The sequence below is a fragment of the Ranitomeya imitator genome, chromosome 4 (assembly GCF_032444005.1).
Source record: "Ranitomeya imitator isolate aRanImi1 chromosome 4, aRanImi1.pri, whole genome shotgun sequence".
In the NCBI taxonomy this organism is placed as follows: Eukaryota; Metazoa; Chordata; class Amphibia; order Anura; family Dendrobatidae; genus Ranitomeya; species Ranitomeya imitator.
In genome coordinates, this window is record NC_091285.1 from 722,284,095 (window position 1) to 722,309,941 (window position 25,847).

Consider the following 25,847-nt stretch of genomic DNA (forward strand, 5'->3'; position numbering starts at 1 on the left):
TGGAGGCCATGGGGGACCCCAAAACTCAGCTGCCCTGGACCCTGCAGCACAGAAAGGGGCATCTGTCATATAGGAGGCTAAATGATCCCATGATATGGAGGGTGGGATTCTGGAGAACACCATGTTCCCTAGGAACACACGATCATGCAGAAAGTCCTCTAAGGGACCCCATGTTCTCTCGTGAGGTAAACATCATATTGTGGAGGGTATCATGTTCTCTTGGCAATATGTAGGGGGCTTCGGAGACTCCATCATCTCATGGGACATACCCATGATATGGAGGGTGGGATTCTGGAGAATACCATGTTCCCTAGGAACATACGATCATGCAGGATGTTCTCAGAGGACATACCCATCATATACAGGGAGCTCCGGGGACCCCATGTTCTCAGACGACACACCCATCATATACAGGGAGCTCCGGGGACCCCATGTTCTCAGACGACACACCCATCATATTCAGGGAGCTCCGGGGGACATATTTTCTGAGGACATACCTGTCTTCCGCTTAGACCCATCCAGGGCTCCTGGCCATAGCTGAACATCTCCCACAGGGTGACCCCGAACATCCAGACATCGGACGGGTGGGAGAAGGTTCCGATCTTCAGACTTTCCGGGGAGCACCTGTAATGTATGGTAGAGTCGTTACCGAGGCTCCTTGCACCTTGCTCCCCCTGCGCCCTGACTGTGCGGGGCCTCACCATGCGAAGGGAATCTTGCGGTGGGCAGACATGATGTAATGGTCGTTGTGCCCATTGAGCGCCCTCATCAGGCCGAAGTCCCCGATCTTCACCACCTCCTCACTGCTCATCAGGATATTTCGTGCCGCCAGGTCACGGTGGATGAACTTGCGAGATTCCAGGTAGCTCATCCCTGATGCGATCTGCATGGCATACGACCACAGCAGGGACAGCGGGAAGGAGCCGAAACGAGACCGTAGGGTGTCATGGAGAGAGCCCAGGGGGGCCAGCTCTGTCACCTAGCAACCATAGAAACAATGAATGAGGAGAGTCGCCCCCAGACATCCCGTCCCCGCTCTAATCTACACCAGGCGTGGGCAGGTCCTCACCATCTTCAGTGGCTGCGCCAGGACAACCCCGTACAGGCGGATGAGGTGCGGGTGATCCAGGGCGTACATAGAGTTCACCTCCTGCAGGAAGTCAACCAGAGCGTCGGGGTCGGTGCCACCATCTGTGCGGAGCGACTTCACAGCGACATTCAACTGTAGAGACACACGGAGCCATTATATCGGAGCCATTATATCAACCATTCCCATGATGCTCCAGGTGACAGGAAGAACTACCACGTACCACTCTCCCGCCTGGTATCCGCCATTCTCCTCTTCTGACCACCCCAAAACATCCGTCCCCGAGACGTTCATATAGGCTCAGGTCCCGCTCATTGATCAGACACTTCAGGGAGCAGTCCGGATCCCCCCGGGGAGCAGCAGAGGATGGCGAGGTGACGTGATCGGGGAAAGCAGGACAATCCGGGCTGTCAGGACTCCGTGCCGAGAACATCTGTGGCGAAGGGAAAGAAGGAGGTGAGTGACAACAAAAAGATGAAGCTGCCACCACAGAGGTTGTCAGACCCCGGCCCCACAACATCTGTAATGCCACAAAAAAAAAAATCACAGAAAAACTCATGGGAGGGATAGGATGGCGGAGCGATCAGGAGATTGTGGGAGGGATATGATTGCGGAACGATCAGGAGATTGTGGAATGGATATGATGGCGGAGCGATCAGGAGATTGTGGAATGGATATGATGGCGGAACGATCCAGAGATCGTGGGAGGGATCCGATGGAGGAACGATCCAAAGATCGTGGGAGGGATCCGAAGGAGGAACGATCCAGAGATCGTGGGAGGGATATGATGGCGGAGCGATCAGGAGATTGTGGAATGGATATGATTGCGGAGCGATCAGGAGATTGTGGAATGGATATGATGGCAGAACGATCAGGAGATTGTGGAATGGATATGATGGCGGAACGATCCAGAGATCGTGGGAGGGATCCGATGGAGGAACGATCCAAAGATCGTGGGAGGGATCCGATGGAGGAACGATCCAGAGATCGTGGGAGGGATATGATGGCGGAGCGATCAGGAGATTGTGGAATGGATATGATGGCAGAACGATCCAAAGATCGTGGGAGGGATATGATGGCGGAACGATCCAGAGATCGCGGGAGGGATCCGATGGAGGAACGATCCAAAGATCGCGGGAGGGATCCGATGGAGGAACGATCAGGAGATCATGGGATGTATATGATGGCAAAACGATCCAAAGATTGCGGGATGTATATGATGGCGAAACGATCAGGAGATTGTGGAATGGATATGATGGCAGAACGATCCAAAGATCGTGGGAGGGATATGATGGCGGAACGATCCAGAGATCGTGGGAGGGATATGATGGCGGAACGATCCAGAGATCGTGGGAGGGATATGATGGCGGAACGATCCAGAGATCGTGGGAGGGATCCGATGGAGGAACAATTCAAAGATCGCGGGAGGGATCCGATGGAGGAACGATCCAAAGATCGTGGGAGGGATCCGATGGAGGAACGATCCAGAGATCGTGGGAGGGATCCGATGGAGGAACAATTCAAAGATCGCGGGAGGGATATGATGGCGGAACGATCCGGAGATCGTGGGAGGGATATGATGGTGTAACAATCTGTAGGACATGGGAGTTGGTGTGTTGGAGGTACGATCAGGAGATCATGGGGGAGGATGTTATGGCGGTACAATCTGTAGAATGTGGGAGAGGATGCAATGTTGGTATGATCCATAAGTTGATGGATAAACATGGCAGTACGATCCAGACATCATGGAGGAGGGTGTAGGGGGACAGTGTGACTGAGGTTCCAGCGATTGTGGGATAGGGTGTGATTGTGGGACAACATGGAGATAGTAGGGTGCAGGGTGTGATGGCATGGTATGGAGACCTTAGGGGAGAGTGTGGTGAAGAATTGTGACGGGGGTACAGTTCATAAAACGTGTAAGGCACAATGTGAGGGTGGTATGATCCGAAGATCATAGGCGGGGGGAGGAATCAGGATTTGATGGCTGCATCATCTGAAGATCATAGTGTAGCTGATGGACTTCATGAGACTTAGGCTTATATACAGACAGAAGTCCCATAGAAAGAAGTTAATGTCCTCATGAGAAGTTCTCCTGGTCACCCGGGCTAAGCTTAGTCTACATCTCATCCAGCTCTAGGAGTAATGAGTAAACACCCGGCAGTGAATCACTTCTCCTAAGCCGCACCCGCATCTCTGTGTGAATCACTTGCGTAAATGACACCGGGCATAGAGGTCACTACAGCAATAACAACCTGCGGCTGTGTCCTCACAGGGATCACTTCTAGGGGAACTACACCTGCGTACGTCCCTTCTGATGGGGCTCTAAGATGGCAAACCTCCTAAAATGGTACGATTGGAGCCTTCACGGCTATATCCAGCTCTCACCTTGTACATCCAGGATTTAGGCCGCACTTGAGGCTTTCTCCTCTTCAAAGCTTCAAAGAGTCTTCTCTGTGCTGAAATGAACATTTGTGAAAATAGTAAGAGGACAAAATTCCCACCAAACTGATAATCCAAGGAAATAAGATACGACGCTCCCACAATGAGGTCCAGAAAGACAAGAGATGGTGGAGAATAAGACCAGATGGACAGGAGATGGTGGAGAATAAGACCAGATGGACAGGAGATGGTGGAGAATAAGACCAGATGGACAGGAGATGGTGGAGAATAAGACCAGATGGACAGGAGATGGTGGAGAATAAGACCAGATGGACTGGAGATGATGGAGAATAAGACCAGATGGACTGGAGATGGTGGAGAATAAGACCAGATGGACTGGAAATGGTGGAGAATAAGACCAGATGGACAGGAGATGGTGGAGAATAAGACCAGATGGACAGGAGATGGTGGAGAATAAGACCAGATGGACAGGAGATGGTGGAGAATAAGACCAGATGGACAGGAGATGGTGGAGAATAAGACCAGATGGACAGGAGATGGTGGAGAATAAGACCAGATGGACAGGAGATGGTGGAGAATAAGACCAGATGGACAGGAGATGGTGGAGAATAAGACCAGATGGACAGGAGATGGTGGAGAATAAGAACAGATGGACTGGAGATGGTGGAGAATAAGACCAGATGGACTGGAGATGATGGAGAATAAGACCAGATGGACTGGAGATGATGGAGAATAAGACCAGATGGACTGGAGATGGTGGAGAATAAGACCAGATGGACTGGAAATGGTGGAGAATAAGACCAGATGGACAGGAGATGGTGGAGAATAAGACCAGATGGACAGGAGATGGTGGAGAATAAGACCAGATGGACAGGAGATGGTGGAGAATAAGACCAGATGGACAGGAGATGGTGGAGAATAAGACCAGATGGACTGGAGATGATGGAGAATAAGACCAGATGGACTGGAGATGATGGAGAATAAGACCAGATGGACTGGAGATGGTGGAGAATAAGACCAGATGGACTGGAAATGGTGGAGAATAAGACCAGATGGACAGGAGATGGTGGAGAATAAGACCAGATGGACAGGAGATGGTGGAGAATAAGACCAGATGGACAGGAGATGGTGGAGAATAAGACCAGATGGACTGGAGATGGTGGAGAATAAGAACAGATGGACTGGAGATGGTGGAGAATAAGACCAGATGGACAGGAGATGATGGAGAATAAGACCAGATGGACAGGAGATGGTGGAGAATAAGACCAGATGGACTGGAGATGATGGAGAATAAGATCAGATGGACTGGAGATGATGGAGAATAAGATCAGATGGACTGGAGATGATGGAGGAAGAAACTATTTGGACAGGATTTTACCGACGAAGGGACTAGACAAACAGGAGATGGCAGACAAAGGGACTAGATGGAAAGGAGATGGCAGAAGGGACTAGACGAACAGGAGATGGTAGAGGAAGGGACTAGACGAACAGGAGATGGCAGAGGAAGGGACTAGATGGCAGAGGAAGGGACTAGATGGAAAGGAGATGGCAGAGGAAGGGACTAGACGAAGGGACTAGACGAACAGGAGATGGCAGAGGAAGGGACTAGATGGAAAGGAGATGGCAGAGGAAGGGACTAGACGGAGGGACTAGACGAACAGGAGATGGCAGAGGAAGGGACTAGACGAAGGGACTAGACGAACAGGAGATGGCAGAGGAAGGGACTAGATGGAAAGGAGATGGCAGAGGATGAGAATAGATGGACAGAAGATGGCAGAGGATGAGACTAGATCAGCGTTTCCCAAACTCCAGTCCTCATGGACCTCACGGGTCTTGTTTTCAGGATTTCCTTAGTATTGCTCAAGTAGTGGAAGTATCATCAAAGCATCAGGAATTGTCTCACCTGTGCAACACTATGAAAATCCTGAAAACATGACCCGTGGGGTCCGTGAGGACTGGAGTTTGGGAAAGACTAGATGGAAAGGTTGGTCTGCAGTGCCTCTTTGGAAATTGTGGGATCTGTTAAATTTTGATAGTGAAACCACAGAATGTGTCCTACATCTCTGGGCAGGTGGTGAACGTAACCAATACTAAATCCTAGTACAAAGAAAAGTAGACCTGCACCAGTGGAGGTCCTATTTCACAGTTGTAGATGTAGGTCCCCTTATATTTCTGAAGTACAGAAGAAATTATCAGCATGAAAACGTCACTTGTAGAATCATGTTTGAAGAAGAAAATGCGGCACTCGCCACGTTGATGCTGGTTTTCCAAAGTCCTTTATTTCACCTTTAGTGGTTTAGACATGAAAATGGACGTGCAGACCATGGATGGAGACCCACTGAAGCGATTACACGCGAAGCGGCCATAGTCCATCTCCTTTCTCCCCGCATGCCTCCTTGACCTGCACGTCCATTTTCATGTCTAAGCCACTAAAGGTGAAGTAAAGGACTATGGGGACCAGCATCAACGTGGTGAGTGCCGCATTTTCTTCTTCAAACATGATAACTAATACTAATTCCACTCAATTAAGAACAGCCTGATTCAACAGGCAACTGGAGAACGTGGCATATTTGATGGACAGGAGATGATGGAGGATGATGGAGGATGAATGGACAGGTAGTGGAGTATGGGACTAGATAGACTATGGATGACAGAGAATAACACTAGTTACACAGAAGATAACAGATGTTGGGAATAGATGGACAGGAGACAATGGAGGATGAAACTTGATCGACAATAGATGGTTGACTACAAGAGGAGATGCAAAGGAGATTGTGTTGGATCAGATAGACAGAAACTGATGAAGGATTGGACTAGATGACCTATAGGTGACGAAGGATGAGACTGGATGCACAGGAGATGGCAGAAGATAGGACTAGATGGACAACAGATCATGGAGGGTTAGGCTAGATTGATAGGAGATGGAGGATGATGGAGGATGAGACTAGATGGACAGGAGATGATGGGAGGATAAAACTGGATACACGGGAGATGATGGAGGATGGAACTAGGTGGACAGACGATAGTAAAAGATGGGACTGAATGGATAGGAGATGGTGGAGGATGGAACGAGATGGATAGTAGGTGGTGGAGGATGTGACTAGTTGGATAAAAGATGACAGGATGACATTAAAAGGATGGAGATGGTCGAGGATGAGAGTACATCGACTAGAGATAGTGGAGAATGAGACTAGGTGGATAGGAGATAGTAGACGAAGTGACCTGATAGACAAGAGATGACAGAGGATGAGATTATATGCATGTGAGATGGCAGAGTATGGGACTAGATGGACATGAGATGATGGAGGATGAGACTACATGGCTAAAAGATGAAAGGGGATGGAACTGGATGGACATGAAATGGCAGAGGATGAGACTAGAGGGATAGAAGATGACAGAGGCTGAGAGTAGATGAATATGAAATGGTGGAGGAATGGACTAAATGGACAAAAGATGATGGAGTACGGGACTAGATTATATTAGATGCAAAGGAGATTGTGTTGGATGAGACTAGATGGACTATAGATGATGAAGGGTGAGACTGGATGCACAAGGGATAAAGGATAGGACTAGATGGACAACAGATCACGCAGGATGAGACTAGATGGACAGGAGATGGTGGAGGATGAGACTAGATGGACAGGAGATGGTTGAGGATGAGACTAGATGGACAGGAGATAGTGGAAGAGGAGACCAGATGGATAGAAGATGATAGGACTAGATGGACAGGAGATGGTGGAAGATGGGACTAGATGGACAGGAGATGGTTGAGGATGAGACTAGATGGACAGGAGATGGTTGAGGATGAGACTAGATGGACAGGAGATAGTGGAAGAGGAGACCAGATGGATAGAAGATGATAGGACTAGATGGACAGGAGATGGTGGAAGATGGGACTAGATGGACAGGAGATGGTTGAGGATGAGACTAGATGGACAGGAGATGGTTGAGGATGAGACTAGATGGACAGGAGATAGTGGAAGAGGAGACCAGATGGATAGAAGATGATAGGACTAGATGGACAGGAGATGGTGGAAGATGGGACTAGATGGACTGGAGAATGTGGAGGATTCGATTAGATGGACAGGAGATGGTGGAGGATTCGACTAGATGGACAGGAGATGGTGGAGGATTCGACTAGATGGAAAGGAGATGGTGGAGGATTCGACTAGATGGACAGGAGATGGTGGAGGATGAGACTAGACGGACAGGAGATGGTGGAGGATGAGACTAGACGGACAGGAGATGGTGGAGGATGAGACTAGACGAACAGGCGATGGTGGAGGATGAGATTAGATGGACAGGAAATGATTTACTATGGAAAATGTAATCAGCTTTTTAATTCTCGGCAAGCCGCTCCAGGAATGACGGGAGGATGAGAGATCTCCACACCTCATTCACTTCCCATGACTCAGGACACGTGAGAAAGTATCAGACACGAAGGAGGCAAATCACCAAGAACAACACAACATAGGAAGTCTTATGTAATGGACAAAGGAAAGGACACGTTCTACAGCCCCATCATGTGGGATCCAGTCCTACAGATCAGCACCACAGCCCCATCATGTGGGATCCAGTCCTACAGATCAGCACCACAGCCCCCATCATGTGGGATCCAGTCCCATAGATCAGCACTACAGCCCCCATAATGTGGGATCCAGTCCTATAGAACAGCACCACAGCCCCCATCAAGTGGGATCCAGTCCCATAGATCAGCACCACAGCCCCCATCATGTGGGATCCAGTCCCATAGATCAGCACTACAGCCCCCATAATGTGGGATCCAGTCCCATAGATCAGCACTACAGCCCCCATAATGCGGGATCCAGTCTCATAGACCAGCACTACAGCCCCCATCATGTGGGATCCAGTCCTACAGATCAGCACCACAGCCCCATCATGTGGGATCCAGTCCTACAGATCAGCACCACAGCCCCCATCATGTGGGATCCAGTCCCATAGATCAGCACTACAGCCCCCATAATGTGGGATCCAGTCCTATAGAACAGCACCACAGCCCCCATCAAGTGGGATCCAGTCCCATAGATCAGCACCACAGCCCCCATCATGTGGGATCCAGTCCTACAGATCAGCACCACAGCCCCCATCATGTGGGATCCAGTCCCATAGACCAGCACTAAAGCCCCCATCATGTGGGATCCAGTCCTGTAGAACAGCACCACAGCCCCCATCAAGTGGGATCCAGTCCCATAGATCAGCACCACAGCCCCCATCATGTGGGATCCAGTCCTATAGATCAGCACCACAGCCCCCATCATGTGGGATCCAGTCCCATAGACCAGCACTACAGCTCCCATCATGTGGGATCCAGTCCCATAGACCAGCACTACAGCCCCCATCATGTGGGATCCAGTCCCATAGACCCGCACCACAGCCCTCATCATGTGGGATCCAGTCCCATAGACCAGCACTACAGCCCCCATCATGTGGGATCCAGTCCTATAGACCAGCACCACAGCCCCCATCATGTGGGATCCAGTCCCATAGACCATTTGTAAAGAAAACACTTGCCCCTGATGAAGCTGCTTTTATGCAGCGACACGCGTAGGGCATCATAGCCCCACAGATTGGCTTCTACATACTGACTGGTATCCTGACTGACAGCATGGACTGGACCTGTGACTTGGACTGATTGCTCTTTTGCCATTGTCCTGTTGGGCCTCGGATATCTCTCATTTTTTTGGTATGCATACACATGCTTCTCTTGCTATGAGATTATCCTTATTTTGGGTTTGGCTACCTTACCTAACCTATAGTGGTCCTTATAAATACATATAATAATTTTTTCTCTGGGGGACAGTATGTTGGCAGTTTTCGCCCTTATTGCTTATTAGTCATCAGTCTTCCATATCTCCGTATGTGGTGCTAGTCTATCTTGTAACTAGGACGGATATTTAGTATGGTTGAATTATTGTATATTTATATTCTTTAGATATATGTATGTACCACTCTGATTCCCCTTTTTTGGAGGGTACGCTCTCACTGTTGTCTCAGCCTCCTCAGGTGCCATATACTTTACACTTTTTTCTATGGGCTATGTCTGTATTCCTTGTCATTATGGGCATGTTTTGTGCTTTTAATTGTTTTTAATTGTGTCTTGTGCTTGTTAGACTGTTTAATTAAAATTAAAATAAAATATATATTTTTGATATCTAGTCACTATTGAGTCCTGTTGATCTCCCATACAACATGTCTTTTTCTCGATTGGTTCTACCAGTCCCATAGACCCGCACCACAGCCCTCATCATGTGGGATCCAGTCCCATAGACCCGCACCACAGCCCCCATCATGTGGGATCCAGTCCCATAGACCCGCACCACAGCCCCCATCATGTGGGATCCAGTCCCATAGATCAGCACCACAGCCCTCATCATGTGGGATCCAGTCCCATAGACCAGCACCACAGCCCTCATCATGTGGGATCCAGTCCCATAGACCAGCACCACAGCCCCCATCATGTGGGATCCAGTCCCATAGACCCGCACCACAGCCCCCATCATGTGGGATCCAGTCCCATAGACCCGCACCACAGCCCCCATCATGTGGGATCCAGTCCCATAGACCCGCACCACAGCCCCCATCATGTGGGATCCAGTCCCATAGACCCGCACCACAGCCCCCATCATGTGGGATCCAGTCCCATAGATCAGCACCACAGCCCCCATCATGTGGGATCCAGTCCCATAGATCAGCACCACAGCCCTCATCATGTGGGATCCAGTCCCATAGACCAGCACCACAGCCCCCATCATGTGGGATCCAGTCCCATAGATCAGCACCACAGCCCTCATCATGTGGGATCCAGTCCCATAGACCAGCACCACAGCCCCCATCATGTGGGATCCAGTCCCATAGACCCGCACCACAGCCCCCATCATGTGGGATCCAGTCCCATAGACCCGCACCACAGCCCCCATCATGTGGGATCCAGTCCCATAGACCCGCACCACAGCCCCCATCATGTGGGATCCAGTCCCATAGACCCGCACCACAGCCCCCATCATGTGGGATCCAGTCCCATAGACCCGCACCACAGCCCCCATCATGTGGGATCCAGTCCCATAGACCAGCACCACAGCCCCCATCATGTGGGATCCAGTCCCATAGACCCGCACCACAGCCCCCATCATGTGGGATCCAGTCCCATAGACCCGCACCACAGCCCCCATCATGTGGGATCCAGTCCCATAGACCCGCACCACAGCCCTCATCATGTGGGATCCAGTCCCATAGACCCGCACCACAGCCCCCATCATGTGGGATCCAGTCCCATAGATCAGCACCACAGCCCTCATCATGTGGGATCCAGTCCCATAGACCAGCACCACAGCCCCCATCATGTGGGATCCAGTCCCATAGACCCGCACCACAGCCCCCATCATGTGGGATCCAGTCCCATAGACCCGCACCACAGCCCCCATCATGTGGGATCCAGTCCCATAGACCCGCACCACAGCCCCCATCATGTGGGATCCAGTCCCATAGACCCGCACCACAGCCCCCATCATGTGGGATCCAGTCCCATAGACCAGCACCACAGCCCCCATCATGTGGGATCCAGTCCCATAGACCCGCACCACAGCCCCCATCATGTGGGATCCAGTCCCATAGACCCGCACCACAGCCCCCATCATGTGGGATCCAGTCCCATAGACCCGCACCACAGCCCCCATCATGTGGGATCCAGTCCCATAGACCCGCACCACAGCCCCCATCATGTGGGATCCAGTCCCATAGACCAGCACCACAGCCCCCATCATGTGGGATCCAGTCCCATAGACCCGCACCACAGCCCCCATCATGTGGGATCCAGTCCCATAGACCCGCACCACAGCCCCCATCATGTGGGATCCAGTCCCATAGACCCGCACCACAGCCCCCATCATGTGGGATCCAGTCCCATAGACCCGCACCACAGCCCCCATCATGTGGGATCCAGTCCCATAGACCCGCACCACAGCCCCCATCATGTGGGATCCAGTCCCATAGATCAGCACTACAGCCCCCATCATGTGGGATCCAGTCCCATAGACCCGCACCACAGCCCCCATCATGTGGGATCCAGTCCCATAGACCCGCACCACAGCCCCCATCATGTGGGATCCAGTCCCATAGACCCGCACCACAGCCCTCATCATGTGGGATCCAGTCCTACAGATCAGCACCACAGTCCCCATCATGTGGGATCCAGTCCCATAGACCCGCACCACAGCCCTCATCATGTGGGATCCAGTCCCATAGACCAGCACTACAGCCCCCCATCATGGATCTTACCTGGTCTCCCCATTCCGATCTGATCCAGGTCAAACGGCTTCACAAAGTCGAAGTGTCCCGGTCGCGTCACGTTCAGCTCGTCCCGGATCTTGGCGTAGAACTGTTCCAGCTGGAGCTCCCGCAGGAGCGAGAGGAGCCACTCGGATCCTTCCTCCGTCACCATCTCCGCACCTGGAGGGAAGACAGCGCCGGTCAGGAGTGTGTGCGGCGGGGACGAGCAGCCGGGATTTATGGCTGCAGTGTATACACACAACACGCGCTGAGTGACGGGACACGCCTGCTCCGTGTGCACCGCATCACCCTCACGTGTGGGACATCAGAGACAACATGTACGGACAGGCGAGGAATGAGGAAGAGACAGGAGCATCAAAACACAGGGAACCTCTCCTCCCACCATCCTCCTGCCTGGTAATACTGCCCCATCATGGTCCTGCCTAGTAATACTGCCCCATCATCCTGCCTGTAATACTGCCCCACCATCGTCCTGCCTGCTAATACTGCCCCACCATCGTCCTGCCTGCTAATACTGCCCCACCATCGTCCTGCCTGCTAATACTGCCCCACCATCGTCCTGCCTGGTAATACTGCCCCACCATCGTCCTGCCTGGTAATACTGCCCCACCATCGTCCTGCCTGCTAATACTGCCCCACCATCGTCCTGCCTGCTAATACTGCCCCACCATCGTCCTGCCTGTAATACTGCCCCACCATCGTCCTGCCTGGTAATACTGCCCCACCATCGTCCTGCCTGGTAATACTGCCCCATCATCCTGCCTGTAATACTGCCCCACCATCGTCCTGCCTGGTAATACTGCCCCACCATCGTCCTGCCTGGTACTACTGCCCCACCATCGTCCTGCCTGCTAATACTGCCCCATCATGGTCCTGCCTGGTAATACTGCCCCACCATCGTCCTGCCTGGTAATACTGCCCCACCATCGTCCTGCCTGCTAATACTGCCCCACCATCGTCCTGCCTGCTAATACTGCCCCATCATGGTCCTGCCTAGTAATACTGCCCCATCATCCTGCCTGTAATACTGCCCCACCATCGTCCTGCCTGCTAATACTGCCCCACCATCGTCCTGCCTGCTAATACTGCCCCACCATCGTCCTGCCTGCTAATACTGCCCCACCATCGTCCTGCCTGGTAATACTGCCCCACCATCGTCCTGCCTGGTAATACTGCCCCACCATCGTCCTGCCTGCTAATACTGCCCCACCATCGTCCTGCCTGCTAATACTGCCCCACCATCGTCCTGCCTGCTAATACTGCCCCACCATCGTCCTGCCTGCTAATACTGCCCCACCATCGTCCTGCCTGCTAATACTGCCCCACCATCGTCCTGCCTGCTAATACTGCCCCATCATGGTCCTGCCTGGTAATACTGCCCCACCATCGTCCTGCCTGGTAATACTGCCCCACCATCGTCCTGCCTGCTAATACTGCCCCACCATCGTCCTGCCTGCTAATACTGCCCCACCATCGTCCTGCCTGTAATACTGCCCCACCATCGTCCTGCCTGGTAATACTGCCCCACCATCGTCCTGCCTGGTAATACTGCCCCATCATCCTGCCTGTAATACTGCCCCACCATCGTCCTGCCTGGTAATACTGCCCCACCATCGTCCTGCCTGGTACTACTGCCCCACCATCGTCCTGCCTGCTAATACTGCCCCATCATGGTCCTGCCTGGTAATACTGCCCCATCATGGTCCTGCCTAGTAATACTGCCCCATCATCCTGCCTGTAATACTGCCCCACCATCGTCCTGCCTGGTAATACTGCCCCACCATCGTCCTGCCTGGTAATACTGCCCCATCATCCTGCCTGTAATACTGCCCCACCATCGTCCTGCCTGGTAATACTGCCCCACCATCGTCCTGCCTGCTAATACTGCCCCATCATGGTCCTGCCTGGTAATACTGCCCCACCATCGTCCTGCCTGTAATACTGCCCCATCATGGTCCTGCCTGGTAATACTGCCCTACCATCGTCCTGCCTGGTAATACTGCCCCACCATCGTCCTGCCTGGTAATACTGCCCCACCATCGTCCTGCCTGGTAATACTGCCCCACCATCGTCCTGCCTGGTAATACTGCCCCACCATCGTCCTGCCTGGTAATACTGCCCCACCATCGTCCTGCCTGGTACTACTGCCCCACCATCGTCCTGCCTGCTAATACTGCCCCATCATGGTCCTGCCTGGTAATACTGCCCCATCATCCTGCCTGTAATACTGCCCCATCATGGTCCTGCCTGGTAATACTGCCCCACCATTGTCCTGCCTGGTAATACTGCCCCACCATCATCCTGCCTGGTAATACTGCCCCACCATCGTCCTGCCTGGTAATACTGCCCCATCATCCTGCCTGTAATACTGCCCCACCATCGTCCTGCCTGGTAATACTGCCCCACCATTGTCCTGCCTGGTAATACTGCCCCATCATCCTGCCTGGTAATACTGCCCCACCATCGTCCTGCCTGGTAATACTGCCCCACCATCGTCCTGCCTGGTAATACTGCCCCACCATCGTCCTGCCTGGTAATACTGCCCCACCATCGTCCTGCCTGGTAATACTGCCCCACCATCGTCCTGCCTGGTAATACTGCCCCACCATCGTCCTGCCTGGTAATACTGCCCCACCATCGTCCTGCCTGCTAATACTGCCCCATCATGGTCCTGCCTGGTAATACTGCCCCATCATCCTGCCTGTAATACTGCCCAATCATGGTCCTGCCTGGTAATACTGCCCCACCATCGTCCTGCCTGGTAATACTGCCCCACCATCGTCCTGCCTGCTAATACTGCCCCACCATCGTCCTGCCTGCTAATACTGCCCCACCATCGTCCTGCCTGCTAATACTGCCCCACCATCGTCCTGCCTGGTAATACTGCCCCACCATCATCCTGCCTGGTAATACTGCCCTATTATTGTCCTGCACTGACGTCTGATACTGGACCTGTAGGGGAGGCTCCTCATGGGGTCTGGCCTTCATGTTGGGCACTATCGTTCCCGTCGGGACAGTTTTGGAGGGAAACATTCCCGCCTAAAATTCTGTTGCTGGGCAGAGCCCTGTCAACAGCAGCTGATTGGGCTACACAAACACCTATGAGGTGCTGTTGCTGGGGTTGGGCAAAACATCTGCCCGGTGACAGGTGGTGATTGGATTCTCCTATCCATGTGACCCCTGCTACAGTATTTATAGCGGTCTCTGGGGCTGAGGGGCTCGTCAGTCGGGAATCATCTGCTGTGTGGGTGCGGTCTCCCGCCCCGGGTCTTATCACGATTCCGGTCGCTCTGTCTTTATTAGGAGGGTAATGTCATTCACCACATTGAAAAGTCTCCGTACTGATGGTGACCATTTATCATAGCGGGACTATCTTGAATTTCAGAAGCGGTCCCAGGAGGTCAGGGTACGTCCCGACAAAGCTCAGTCTGTGTCCTCAGGACCAATGTGCAGCTGATGTGACAATGGAGCAGGAGCCGAGAGCTCGTCCTCCACCATTCTGTCTATGTGAAGACTGAAGTTCCTGACAGGACCTTTAGGTCATGTGACTGTCAGAGGAGAGGTGCAGGTCACAGGCCTGAGTGTATGTAGCAGGGCAATGTGTGTACACAATGGGAGGACGTCATACTTTGGGATGGGCAGCATACCGTGTGACGGGGTACTGTGGGGGCATTTTACTGTGTACAGAGCACTGTAGGAACCATGACAGGACCTTTAGGTCATGTGACTGTCAGAGGAGAGGAGCAGGTCACAGGCCTGAGAGGTGTGTGTATGTAGCAGGGCAGTGTGTGTACACAATGGGAGGACGTCATACTTTGGGGTGGGCAGCATACCGTGTGATGGGGTACTGTGGGGGCATCTTACTGTGTACGGAGCACTGTTGGAACCATGAAAATGGTTCCATACTCTGTGGGGTCACCAGTGGGCACATCTAGTATTTCTGGGGTGGGCGTATATAAAGGACAAGGTTAGGTTACAGGATTACAAAGTAAAAAATTGGCGTGCACCACAGTACGTGTCTCTTATTTTTCTAAATTGGGAGGGGTGACTTTAAGGTTACGTTCCCTTGGAATGTACTTGCTGTGGACCTCCGAGGTCCTGCTTTGCATGACACCTATATCCATCGTGCATTGGCCATGTGGTAGCATGACACATCCTGGGGGCTTAATGGTAACAGGAATCCCCCTATTGTCCTACAGACCAGACGCCGGCCCTCTACCGCCCTTAACTGACAAATAATGGGGTCAGGACATATTTGGATCTGGAATAGACGAACTTTGTTCCGGATAATTAGTAAATGAGTCATTAGAATTTTGTGCTGGGTGACTTCATGTCTCTCGGGGTGCCGACCTCACCCTACCCAGATATAAACAGGAGATCAGCACCAAATCTGCCAAATATTATCACTACCTATGCCGGGGGCGTCCACACCTATGACTGTGCCACAGCGGAGCGGGACCCAAAACATCCACAGCTTTTTATGATCTCGTCCCATCCCATGAACTCATGCAACTCAACACGTGTACCGCCACTTCCCAAACTTCAGATCGCGGTGCAAAACACAGCGGCGAATCCCAAACATCAGAGCCAACCCAAAAAATCCAGAGCCCAGAACTAGGTCTGATGTTAATCTGCAGAACCTTCTACCCGAAACATGGTCCACACCGTACACCCTTCACAGTCCCCCTGTCCGCCCCAGCGCCTCCACCCCAGCGCCTCAACCCCTGCCCACCCCAGCGCCTCAACCCCTGCCCACCCCAGCGCCTCAAAACCTGCCCACCCCAGCGCCTCAAAACCTGCCCACCCCAGCGCCTCAACCCCTGCCCACCCCAGCGCCTCAACCCCTGCCCACCCCAGCGCCTCAACCCCTGCCCGCCTCAATCCTTGTCCACCCCAGCGCCTCAACCCCTGCCCACCCCAGCGCCTCAACCCCTGCCCACCCCAGCGCCTCAATCCCTGCCCACCCCAGCGCCTCAACCCCTGCCCACCCCAGCGCCTCAACCCCTGCCCACCCCAGCGCCTCAACCCCTGCCCGCCTCAATCCTTGTCCACCCCAGCGCCTCAACCCCTGCCCACCCCAGCGCCTCAACCCCTGCCCACCCCAGCGCCTCAATCCCTGCCCACCCCAGCGCCTCAATCCCTGCCCACCCCAGCGCCTCAACCCCTGCCCACCCCAGCGCCTCAACCCCTGCCCAGCCCAGCGCCTCACCCTCTGTCCGCCCTATAGCACCCCTTCTTTCTCCACCTTGTGACACTAGGCTGTAATGACGGGCGTACACGAGGGCGCTCCATGGCAGGACGGCTTATTATAAACACTTTCTAAATCCAAAATTGTTTATGTAATTTTGGAAACAACCAGCGAGAGTATGAGCACGGCAAGATGAGCGGCCGCACCCCTGCTCACGTGTGGTGGGTGTGACTGGCACATCGCCCATATCTATGGGGCCACACGTGTCTCTGTCCTTCCCGGGCACTGAGGTGTTTTCTGTTCTACCAGTGTACTGCCCCCATTACATGAGACACGAGTGAGGAGCCTGGGGCGACGGCACCCTCCCAAATACTGGGCAACAGAGCCAACCATCTGTCACCCCCTCACCTGCAGTACGGCGTGCAAACACTCCACAGAATACACACAGTCACAAGGACACGCTCACCCTCTCTATAGGGAGTGCACAGTCTGTGGCGCGGGGCAGTGGGCAAGGTACACGTTACATGAAGGTGGGGGTCCTGGCTGGGAGTGTGGACTTGTGCTGTGGGGGCGCTACGCCCGTGCGGGCCGCCTGTAACTAGTGACTTTGGTTGGCCAGTTCAATGAGGGAGACCACCACTCAAAAATAGACTTCTTACTAAGCAATGACTTGGGGGGGATTATACGGTAGATAAATGTTTCCTCCACAACATGGAGCATTTTCACACAAACCCCAGTGTGTCCCGTGTCCTCGCTTGCCCCCTCTACTCCACCACAGGCGTCCAGTGAGCGTCCTAGTCCCACCCGCGGTTCCGCGTCTGTAAGGTGCCACCATGGCCGCGGACGCACTAGACCTCCCGCCCGGACACTCTCCATCTTACATACTCTCTCCGTCCAGACCCCTCTGTCCTTCCTCCAGACCCCTCTGTCCTCCTCCCTCCAGACCCCTCTGTCCTCCCTCCAGACCCCTCTGTCCTTCCTCCAGACCCCTCTGTCCTCCTCCCTCCAGACCCCTGTCCTCCTCCCTCCAGACCCCTCTGTCCTCCTCCCTCCAGACCCCTCTGTCCTCCCTCCAGACCCCTCTGTCCTTCCTCCAGACCCCTCTGTCCTCCTCCCTCCAGACCCCTCTGTCCTCCTCCCTCCAGACCCCTCTGTCCTCCTCCCTCCAGACCCCTCTGTCCTCCTCTCTCCAGACCCCTCTGTCCTCCTCCCTCCAGACCCCTGTCCTTCCTCCAGACCCCTCTGTCCTCCTCCCTCCAGACCCCTCTGTCCTCCTCCCTCCAGACCCCTCTGTCCTCCTCTCTCCAGACCCCTCTGTCCTTCCTCCAGACCCCTCTGTCCTCCTCTCTCCAGACCCCTCTGTCCTTCCTCCAGACCCCTCTGTCCTCCTTCCTCCAGACCCCTCTGTCCTCCTCCCTCCAGACCCCTCTGTCCTCCTCCCTCCAGACCCCTCTGTCCTTCCTCCAGACCCCTCTGTCCTCCTCCCTCCAGACCCCTCTGTCCTCCTCCCTCCAGACCCCTCTGTCCTCCTCCCTCCAGACCCCTCTGTCCTCCTCCCTCCAGACCCCTCTGTCCTTCCTCCAGACCCCTCTGTCCTCCTCTCTCCAGACCCCTCTGTCCTCCTCCCTCCAGACCCCTCTGTCCTTCCTCCAGACCCCTCTGTCCTCCTCTCTCCAGACCCCTCTGTCCTCCTCTCTCCAGACCCCTCTGTCCTTCCTCCAGACCCCTCTGTCCTCTTCCCTCCAGACCCCTCTGTCCTTCCTCCAGACCCCTCTGTCCTCCTCCCTCCAGACCCCTCTGTCCTTCCTCCAGACCCCTCTGTCCTCCTCTCTCCAGACCCCTCTGTCCTTCCTCCAGACCCCTCTGTCCTCCTCCCTCCAGACCCCTCTGTCCTTCCTCCAGACCCCTCTGTCCTCCTCCCTCCAGACCCCTCTGTCCTCCTCCCTCCAGACCAGGGAGAGTCCTAGTCCCACCCGCGGTTCCGTGTCTGTAAGGGTGCCACCATCGCCGCGGACGCTCTGGACCTCCCGCCCGGACACTCTCCGTCTTACATACTCTCTCCGTCCAGACCCCTCTGTCCTTCCTCCAGACCCCTCTGTCCTTCCTCCAGACCCCTCTGTCCTCCTTCCTCCAGACCCCTCTGTCCTCCTTCCTCCAGACCCCTCTGTCCTCCTTCCTCCAGACCCCTCTGTCCTCCTTCCTCCAGACCCCTCTGTCCTCCTTCCTCCAGACCCCTCTGTCCTCCTTCCTCCAGACCCCTCTGTCCTCCTTCCTCCAGACCCCTCTGTCCTCCTTCCTCCAGACCCCTCTGTCCTCCTTCCTCCAGACCCCTCTGTCCTCCTTCCTCCAGACCCCTCTGTCCTCCTTCCTCCAGACCCCTCTGTCCTCCTTCCTCCAGACCCCTCTGTCCTCCTTCCTCCAGACCCCTCTGTCCTCCTCCCTCCAGACCCCTCTGTCCTCCTCCCTCCAGACCCCTCTGTCCTCCTCCCTCCAGACCCCTCTGTCCTCCTCCCTCCAGACCCCTCTGTCCTCCTTCCTCCAGACCCCTCTGTCCTCCTTCCTCCAGACCCCTCTGTCCTCCTCCCTCCAGACCCCTCTGTCCTCCTCCCTCCAGACCCCTCTGTCCTCCTCCCTCCAGACCCCTCTGTCCTCCTTCCTCCAGACCCCTCTGTCCTCCTTCCTCCAGACCCCTCTGTCCTCCTTCCTCCAGACCCCTCTGTCCTCCTTCCTCCAGACCCCTCTGTCCTCCTTCCTCCAGACCCCTCTGTCCTCCTCCCTCCAGACCCCTCTGTCCTCCTCCCTCCAGACCAGGGAGAGTCCTAGTCCCACCCGCGGTTCCGCGTCTGTAAGGGTGCCACCATGGCCGCGGACGCTCTGGACCTCCCGCCCGGACACTCTCTGTCTTACATACTCTCCCGTCCTGGCTCAGGGCCGTATTGCCCGCTGTCCTCCGCCAGGACCCGTCTCCGCTCGATCGCTCTGCTGTCGGTCACTTGTCTCACTCCTCCCACTAGGATCTTGCTATCCACAGTCACGGGCTCCTGTCTGGTTAGGGACACGCGTGTCACATGACAATGATCAGATCTTAGGTCTTCTTTCTACGCACAACAGGCCCTGTCTGACGTTATGGAGGGAAACTGTCTCTGTCACTTCATTTTAGCCCCTCTCACTCCGGGCTAGTCCCAATCAGTAACTCTAAGTCTCTACAGTCTATCAACATTTAACATTAACACATGTCACAGTTCACATTACACTTTGTTCTTCAAGGGGGCACGTGGGCAGCATGTCCATCTCCTTCCACTATCACACTACTTTACAGTGTTGTACCCGCAGACTGAGTGTGAGTGTAACAATGAGTGTGTGTGTCTGTGTAATGTAGTGTAACACTGAGTGTGTGTCCGTGTAATGTACAGTGAGTGTAACACTGAGCGTGTGTCTGTGTAATGTAGTGTAACACTGAGTGTGTGTCCGTGTAATGTAGTGTGAGTGTAACACTGAGCGTGTGTCCGTGTAATGTAGTGTAACACTGAGTGTGTGTCCGTGTAATGTAGTGTAACACTGAGTGTGTGTCCGTGTAATGTAGTGTGAGTGTAACACTGAGCGTGTGTCCGTGTAATGTAGTGTAACACTGAGCGTGTGTCCGTGTAATGTAGTGTAACACTGAGTGTGTGTCCGTGTAATGTACCGTGAGTGTAACACTGAGTGTGTGTCCGTGTAATGTAGTGTGAGTGTAACACTGAGTGTGTGTCCGTGTAATGTAGTGTGAGCGTGCGTCCGTGTAATGTAGTGTGATTGTGCGTCCGTGTAATGTAGTGTGAGTGTAACACTGAGTGTGTGTCCGTGTAATGTAGTGTGAGTATAACACTGAGTGTGTGTCCGTGTAATGTAGTGTGAGTGTAACACTGAGTGTGTGTCCGTGTAATGTAGTGTGAGTGTAACACTGAGTGTGTGTCCGTGTAATGTAGTGTGAGTGTAACACTGAGTGTGTGTCCGTGTAATGTAGTGTGAGTGTGCGTCCGTGTAATGTACAGTGAGTGTAACACTGAGTGTGTGTCCGTGTAATGTAGTGTGAGTATAACACTGAGTGTGTGTCCGTGTAATGTAGTGTGAGCGTGTGTCCGTGTAATGTAGTGTGAGTGTAACACTGAGTGTGTGTGTCCGTGTAATGTACAGTGAGTGTAACACTGAGTGTGTGTCCGTGTAATGTAGTGTGAGTGTAACACTGAGTGTGTGTCCGTGTAATGTACCATGAGTGTAACGCTGAGTGTGTGTCCGTGTAATGTAGTGTAACACTGAGTGTGTGTCCGTGTAATGTACAGTGAGTGTGTGTCCGTGTAATGTAGTGTGAGCGTGTGTCCGTGTAATGTAGTGTGAGTGTAACACTGAGTGTGTGTCCGTGAAATGTAGTGTGAGCGTGTGTCCGTGTAATGTAGTCTGAGTGTAACACTGAGTGTGTGTCCGTGTAATGTAACGTGAGTGTAACACTGAGTGTGTGTCCGTGTAATGTAGTGTGAGCGTGTGTCCGTGTAATGTAGTGTGAGTGTAACACTGAGTGTGTGTCCGTGTAATGTAGTGTGAGCGTGTGTCCGTGTAATGTAGTCTGAGTGTAACACTGAGTGTGTGTCCGTGTAATGTAACGTGAGTGTAACACTGAGTGTGTGTCCGTGTAATGTAACGTGAGTGTAACACTGAGTGGGTGTCCGTGTAATGTAGTGTGAGCGTGTGTCCGTGTAATGTAGTGAGTGTAACGCTGAGTGTGTGTGTCTGTGTAATGTACAGTGAGGGTAACACTGAGCGTGTGTCTGTGTAATGTAGTGTAACACTGAGTGTGTGTCCGTGTAATGTACCGTGAGTGTAACACTGAGTGTGTGTCCGTGTAATGTAGTGTGAGTGTAACACTGTGTGTGTCCGTGTAATGTAACGTGAGTGTAACACTGAGTGTGTGTCCGTGTAATGTAGTGTAACACTGAGTGTGTGTCCGTGTAATGTAGTGTGAGTGTAACACTGAGTGTGTGTCCGTGTAATGTACCGTGAGTGTAACACTGAGTGTGTGTCCGTGTAATGTAGTGTGAGTGTAACACTGAGTGTGTGTCCGTGTAATGTAGTGTGAGCGTGCGTCCGTGTAATGTAGTGTGATTGTGCGTCCGTGTAATGTAGTGTGAGTGTAACACTGAGTGTGTGTCCGTGTAATGTAGTGTGAGTATAACACTGAGTGTGTGTCCGTGTAATGTAGTGTGAGTGTAACACTGAGTGTGTGTCCGTGTAATGTAGTGTGAGTGTAACACTGAGTGTGTGTCCGTGTAATGTAGTGTGAGTGTAACACTGAGTGTGTGTCCGTGTAATGTAGTGTGAGTGTGCGTCCGTGTAATGTACAGTGAGTGTAACACTGAGTGTGTGTCCGTGTAATGTAGTGTGAGTATAACACTGAGTGTGTGTCCGTGTAATGTAGTGTGAGTGTAACACTGAGTGTGTGTCCGTGTAATGTAGTGTGAGCGTGTGTCCGTGTAATGTAGTGTGAGTGTAACACTGAGTGTGTGTGTCCGTGTAATGTACAGTGAGTGTAACACTGAGTGTGTGTCCGTGTAATGTACCATGAGTGTAACGCTGAGTGTGTGTCCGTGTAATGTAGTGTAACACTGAGTGTGTGTCCGTGTAATGTACAGTGAGTGTGTGTCCGTGTAATGTAGTGTGAGCGTGTGTCCGTGTAATGTAGTGTGAGTGTAACACTGAGTGTGTGTCCGTGAAATGTAGTGTGAGCGTGTGTCCGTGTAATGTAGTCTGAGTGTAACACTGAGTGTGTGTCCGTGTAATGTAACGTGAGTGTAACACTGAGTGTGTGTCCGTGTAATGTAGTGTGAGCGTGTGTCCGTGTAATGTAGTGTGAGTGTAACACTGAGTGTGTGTCCGTGTAATGTAGTGTGAGCGTGTGTCCGTGTAATGTAGTCTGAGTGTAACACTGAGTGTGTGTCCGTGTAATGTAACGTGAGTGTAACACTGAGTGTGTGTCCGTGTAATGTAACGTGAGTGTAACACTGAGTGGGTGTCCGTGTAATGTAGTGTGAGCGTGTGTCCGTGTAATGTAGTGAGTGTAACGCTGAGTGTGTGTGTCTGTGTAATGTACAGTGAGGGTAACACTGAGCGTGTGTCTGTGTAATGTAGTGTAACACTGAGTGTGTGTCCGTGTAATGTACCGTGAGTGTAACACTGAGTGTGTGTCCGTGTAATGTACAGTGAGTGTAACACTGAGCGCGTGTCTGTGTAATGTAGTGTAACACTGAGTGTGTGTCCGTGTAACGTAGTGTGAGTATAACACTGAGTGTGTGTCCGTGTAATGTAGTGTGAGTGTAACACTGAGTGTGTGTCCGTGTAATGTAGTGTGAGTGTAACACTGAGTGTGTGTCCGTGTAATGTAGTGTGAGCGTGTGTCCGTGTAATGTAGTGTGAGTGTAACACTGAGTGCGTGTCCGTGTAATGTAGTGTGAGTGTAGCACTGAGTGTGTGTCCGTGTAATGCAGTGTGAGTGTAACACTGAGTGTGTGTCCGTGTAATGTACAGTGAGTGTAACACTGAGTGTGTGTCCGTGTAACGTAGTGTGAGTATAACACTGAGTGTGTGTCCGTGTAATGTACAGTGAGTGTAACACTGAGTGTGTGTCCGTGTAACGTAGTGTGAGTATAACACTGAGTGTGTGTCCGTGTAATGTAGTGTGAGTGTAACACTGAGTGTGTGTCCGTGTAATGTAGCGTGAGTGTAACACTGAGTGTGTGTCCGTGTAATGTAGTGTGAGTGTAACACTGAGTGTGTGTCCGTGTAATGTAGCGTGAGTGTAACACTGAGTGTGTGTCCGTGTAATGTAGCGTGAGTGTAACACTGAGTTTGTGCCTGTGTAATGTACCGTGAGTGTAACACTGAGTGTGTGTCCGTGTAATGTACCGTGAGTGTAACACTGAGTGTGTGTCCGTGTAATGTACCGTGAGTGTAACACTGAGTGTGTGTGTCCGTGTAATGTACAGTGAGTGTAACACTGAGTGTGTGTCCGTGTAATGTAGTGTGAGTGTAACACTGAGTGTGTGTCCGTGTAATGTACCATGAGTGTAACGCTGAGTGTGTGTCCGTGTAATGTAGTGTGAGTGTAACACTGAGTGTGTGTGTCTGTGTAATGTAGTGTAACACTGAGTGTGTGTCCGTGTAATGCAGTGTGAGTGTAACACTGTGTGTCCGTGTAATGTACCATGAGTGTAACACTGAGTGTGTGTCCGTGTAATGTAGTGTGAGTAGAACACTGAGTGTGTGTCTGTGTAATGTACCATGAGTGTAACACTGAGTGTGTGTCCGTGTAATGTAGCGTGAGTGTAACACTGAGTGTGTGTCCGTGTAATGTACCGTGAGTGTAACACTGAGCGTGTGTCCGTGTAATGTAGCGTGAGTGTAACGCTGAGTGTGTGTCTGTGTAATGTACCGTGAGTGTAACACTGAGTGTGTGTCCGTGTAATGTACCGTGAGTGTAACACTGAGCGTGTGTCCATGTAATGTGCCGCGAGTGTAACGTTGAGTGTGTGATGTACCCATAGACTAATTGTGAGTATATCACCCTATGTCACACACTCAGTGTTACACTCACTACATTACACGGACACACACTCAGTGTTACACTCACGGTACATTACACAGACACACACTCAGCATTACACTCACGCTACATTACACGGACACACGCTCAGTGTTACACTCACGCTACATTACACGGACACACACTCAGTGTTACACTCACACTACATTACACGGACACACACTCAGTGTTACACTCACACTACATTACACAGACACACACTCAGTGTTACACTCAGTGTTACATTACACAGACACACACTCAGTGTTACATTACACAGACACACACTCAGTGTTACACTCACGGTACATTACACGGACACACACTCAGTGTTACACTCACACTACATTACACGGAAACACACTCACGGTACATTACACAGACACACACTCAGTGTTACACTCACGCTACATTACACGGACACACACTCAGTGTTACACTCACACTACATTACACAGACACACACTCAGTGTTACACTCACACTACATTACACAGACACACACTCAGTGTTACACTCACACTACATTACACAGACACACACTCAGTGTTACACTCACACTACATTACACAGACACACACTCAGTGTTACATTACACAGACACACACTCAGTGTTACACTCACACTACATTACACAGACACACACTCAGTGTTACATTACACAGACACACACTCAGTGTTACACTCACACTACATTACACGGACACACACTCAGCGTTACACTCACACTACATTACACGGACACACACTCAGTGTTACACTCACACTACATTACACAGACACACACTCAGTGTTACACTCAGTGTTACATTACACAGACACACACTCAGTGTTACATTACACAGACACACACTCAGTGTTACACTCACGGTACATTACACGGACACACACTCAGTGTTACACTCACACTACATTACACGGAAACACACTCACGGTACATTACACAGACACACACTCAGTGTTACACTCACGCTACATTACACGGACACACACTCAGTGTTACACTCACACTACATTACACGGACACACACTCAGTGTTACACTCACACTACATTACACAGACACACACTCAGTGTTACACTCAGTGTTACATTACACAGACACACACTCAGTGTTACATTACACAGACACACACTCAGTGTTACACTCACGGTACATTACACGGACACACACTCAGTGTTACACTCACACTACATTACACGGAAACACACTCAGTGTTACACTCACACTACATTACACGGACACACACTCAGTGAT

The 25,847-nt window shown here is 52.2% G+C and overlaps 1 protein-coding gene across 2 annotated transcripts in view; it reads right to left on the reverse strand.

Annotated features, from left to right (window-relative positions):
- The window catches only part of TNK1 (tyrosine kinase non receptor 1), a 36,038-nt gene that overhangs the window by 6,043 nt on the left and 4,148 nt on the right, over positions 1 to 25,847 (reverse strand). The window contains exons 2-7 of one of the 2 annotated variants that reach the window (XM_069767617.1): positions 11,783 to 11,953; positions 3,473 to 3,543; positions 1,311 to 1,520; positions 1,070 to 1,222; positions 702 to 979; positions 498 to 624 (exon numbers count right to left, since the gene is read on the reverse strand). In XM_069767617.1, coding sequence (XP_069623718.1) covers positions 498 to 624; positions 702 to 979; positions 1,070 to 1,222; positions 1,311 to 1,520; positions 3,473 to 3,543; positions 11,783 to 11,945 — 1,002 coding nt within the window. In that variant the 5' untranslated portion in view covers positions 11,946 to 11,953. Of the gene's footprint in view, positions 1 to 497; positions 625 to 701; positions 980 to 1,069; positions 1,223 to 1,310; positions 1,521 to 3,472; positions 3,544 to 11,782; positions 12,074 to 25,847 lie in introns of those variants that run through there. The other variant, XM_069767618.1, reaches the window with a different exon arrangement.